The 3,322-nt window shown below is 44.8% G+C and overlaps 1 protein-coding gene across 1 annotated transcript in view; it reads left to right on the top strand.

The window, feature by feature from the left end:
- The first annotated feature begins 2,236 nt into the window (after positions 1-2,236).
- Positions 2,237-3,322, top strand: part of TRIM59 (tripartite motif containing 59) — a 2,013-nt gene continuing 927 nt past the window's right edge. The window contains exon 1 of the mRNA XM_009069213.1: positions 2,237-3,303. Coding sequence (XP_009067461.1) covers positions 2,237-3,303 — 1,067 coding nt within the window. The remainder of the gene's footprint in view (positions 3,304-3,322) is intronic.

Genomic DNA, 3,322 nt, shown 5'->3' with positions numbered 1-3,322 from the left:
TTATATGAAATATAACTGTTTCTAAACAACTTTTTGCTCAGGATTTCCTTTTACTTCCTTGGTCCAACTCCAAGTCATTGTCTGGAGCAAATGAAGAAAACACAGGGTGTCTCTAGCAAACATCAGCAGTAGCTGTTTGGAAATTGAGGAATAATAAATAACAAGGAATAATAGAAGTGCTGTTTCCTCTGGATTTTAAACAGGGATGTTGAAAAGAAAATGTTGATTCCATATATATAAGAGAAAATGAGAATATCTACAAAGGATTCTTTTATTTCTAACCAGGAGCAAAGAGGTTTGTTTCAGCACTAGTGACATTCCCAAGATTCATAATAACTTCATATCTATATATCTATAGATATTGATATATAGATATATATCAATAAACCTTCAAATGTATTTCCTATGGGAATTAATTATGAAAACCGGTTAACTAGACAGCAGATTTGTTGCTCATCTTCCCTTTGTTATTGACACATTTCTTCAGTCCCAGTGTTGAAATGTCACTTAAACCCATGACATGATTAACATACACCCCCAGGTGTTGTTGCCACGGTGGCTGATTGGAAAAGCTGGAAAATAAGGCCCTGTGGCTTCCCAGTGAAAAGAGAAAGAACCTCATGGGTTTTATGCAGCCAGAGCAGTGCAGGACAGGTTAGTGTCAGTGCTGGGGACGTGTTTTGGTAAATATCTGTTGGATTTGGTATTAATTTTGTCAATGGCTTTTGCTGAGTGTCTGTAGGACTTGATATAAATGTGTTTTTAGTATAAAATTCACTTTAAACTTTCCAAATACCTCCTGGAGCTGAAGTGACTCTTTGGGCTGATGGAAATGAAATCTTTATTATTACTCCTGTTGTTCAGTTTGGCTTTAGTCTGCTCAGACTCGAGAGCTCAGCACTTCTCTCAGGGTGCACCAGAGACTCAGACCTCAGAGAGTTAAAGCTTCAAACGCTGTGCAGAGGAGCAAATTGGGTAACTGTGCTGAGGCAATTTGCACTTTGGTCTCTGACTGGGGAGGTGGATAGAAACCAGGAGAGCCTCCAACCCCCTGCTGAGGGTTGGCGGGAGAACACACGCGGTGATCTGGAGCTTTCTCTCTACCTTCCCATGTTCCCCTCTGCCTTTCTTCCACCCCTTGGAGGTTTAAACTGCTGCTGCCACAGAGAAAACTTTCCAGTTGAGCTTTTGGCATTGTTTCACCTTAATTTATCCCCGGGGCCTGACCAGGGAGATAAGCCAGACTTAGTCCTGTGCCCCCTGAGCAGCTCCCTGTGCTCAGAGCTGTGTAACTCTCCAGAACCAGGATCTGCCTTCCATCAGCATCAGCATGAGCCTGGCTGCACCTTACTGCTTGCAGTTTTCAAGTGAGACTCTAAACTGATGGTCTTTGACACTAAATGCTCAGACAATGTCTTTCTGCAGTATAGTAGAGACTACAGAGCTGACTAGACCTGGTGAAGGGGCAGGAAAAGCTAAGGAAAGTTTGCAGTAATTTCTCTTTTTTTTTTTTTTTTTTTTTAGAAGAATGGAAAAATACTGATTTACCATGAAAAGTGGCTTTAGTGTTACTGTTGCTTGGGGCTTTACAGTGTGATTTCACTAAGTGGCAAAGGAGGGAAAAAGTTAAGAGTTTCAGTGTTGCGCTTCAAGTAACCCAGGATTTATCTCCTGGTAGTGGTGGTATCTGTAAGGGCTGTTGAGTTGGGCTTTTTGTGCCAGAACCTCAAGAGAGTTTCTAGTAAATTTAATGCTCCAATGATTATATTAAAAAAGTAACACTAGAAACAAGTTAGGGAAGAAAAAAAAGCTTCTGTGCTTGTTCTATTCTTACATTGAACATGTTACTCTCAGTGGGAGAAAATGCTCATAGTTATGATGTTATTTAGGAATTCTTGTTGTGACTTTTACCGGTTTCTTCTACTGTTTCCCAGTGTAAACAATATCTAGTGGCAGTTGCTGCTTTCCCTGGGTTTTTAAGGCAGAGGTTGGATATGGAAACACTGTGGTCACTTGGATGGTGAATGCAGCTCTGACTTTGCTGAAATCCTTGAACCATTGCTCATTTCACTCAGATTTTGCCTTCCTTTCTTCCCCTTGGCAATAAACTGCCAAAGTAGAGGATTACTGGTTAGGAAATGTCATGTTGACGCACTTGGGTCAATAAAATGACTTTAAATGAGTTGATTGTGACAAAATAATCCCATTTTTCCTTTTCAGTTGTCCTGGTCTGGCCATGGATTGCCTGGAGGAGGAGTTAACCTGTGCCATCTGCTACAGCATCTTCGTGGACCCCCGAGTGCTGACCTGTTCCCACACCTTCTGCAGGAATTGCCTGAAAGGTCTCATTGAGCAGCTGGACAACTTCTCCCTCTGGAGACGCCTCAAGTGTCCAAGCTGCAGGACTCTGGTGGAAATTCCTGCAGCTGGAGCAGAATCTTTGCCCATCAACTTTGCACTGAAAGCTGTGATAGAAAAGTGGCAACAAGAAGGTCCCTCTGGTGTCCCAACCTGCCCTGAACACCACAAGCAACCACTGAACATCTACTGCCTCTTGGATAGGAAACTGGTGTGTGGGCAGTGCCTCACCATAGGGCAGCACCATGGGCATCCCATAGATGACCTCCAAAGTGCCTACCTGAAAGCCAAGGAGACTTGTGGGAAGCTCCAGGAGGAGCTGCGTGACAGACACTGGAAACACGTGTTCCTGCGTTACATGCTGCTGAAGGAGCGCAAGTGCCAGTGTCAGACCGCCGTGCTGGGAGAGAAGGAGGTGGTGGTGCAGTACTTTAAGAAGCTCAGTGACACCCTGGAGCTGAAAAAACAAGCTCTGCTGACGGCACTGGATGAGCTCAACAGCCACATCATGGAGGAGTATGAGCCACTCATCGAGCAGGTGCAAAACATGAAGCTGGAACAGATTAAACTGTACAGCCTGAGCTTAGCCCTTCTAAAGGAAGAGTCTCCCCTGGCTTTCCTGGAGGGGCTGGAGCGGCTGCAGCAGCGACTTCAAGCCCTGAGGCAGAAGGAACTTCCAGCTGTTAAATCTCTGGAGATTTACCCAAGGATGAGGAATGTGCTGGAGGACTTGTGGGCCAAGACCAAAATCAGTCAGATCAGTGACATCTTCACTCCCACACTAACACTGATTCCCCAGAGGAAGACCTGCAGCAAATGCCCTGGAAAGAATGTAAGAGGATCTAAACGTGTACCTCAGGTGCAGCTCAAGGCTGTGAACCTTCCTGCAGTCCTGCTGCTCTGTGTGGTGCTGACGGTGACAGTGTATTCCCTGCACAAAGCAGTGTCAGCCGGGGCCATCCGA

Source organism: Acanthisitta chloris, unplaced genomic scaffold, assembly GCF_000695815.1.
Source record: "Acanthisitta chloris isolate BGI_N310 unplaced genomic scaffold, ASM69581v1 scaffold16982, whole genome shotgun sequence".
NCBI lineage: Eukaryota > Metazoa > Chordata > Aves > Passeriformes > Acanthisittidae > Acanthisitta > Acanthisitta chloris.
The sequence above is the reverse complement of the archived record's forward strand: the minus strand, read 5'-3'. Positions and strand labels throughout refer to the sequence as shown.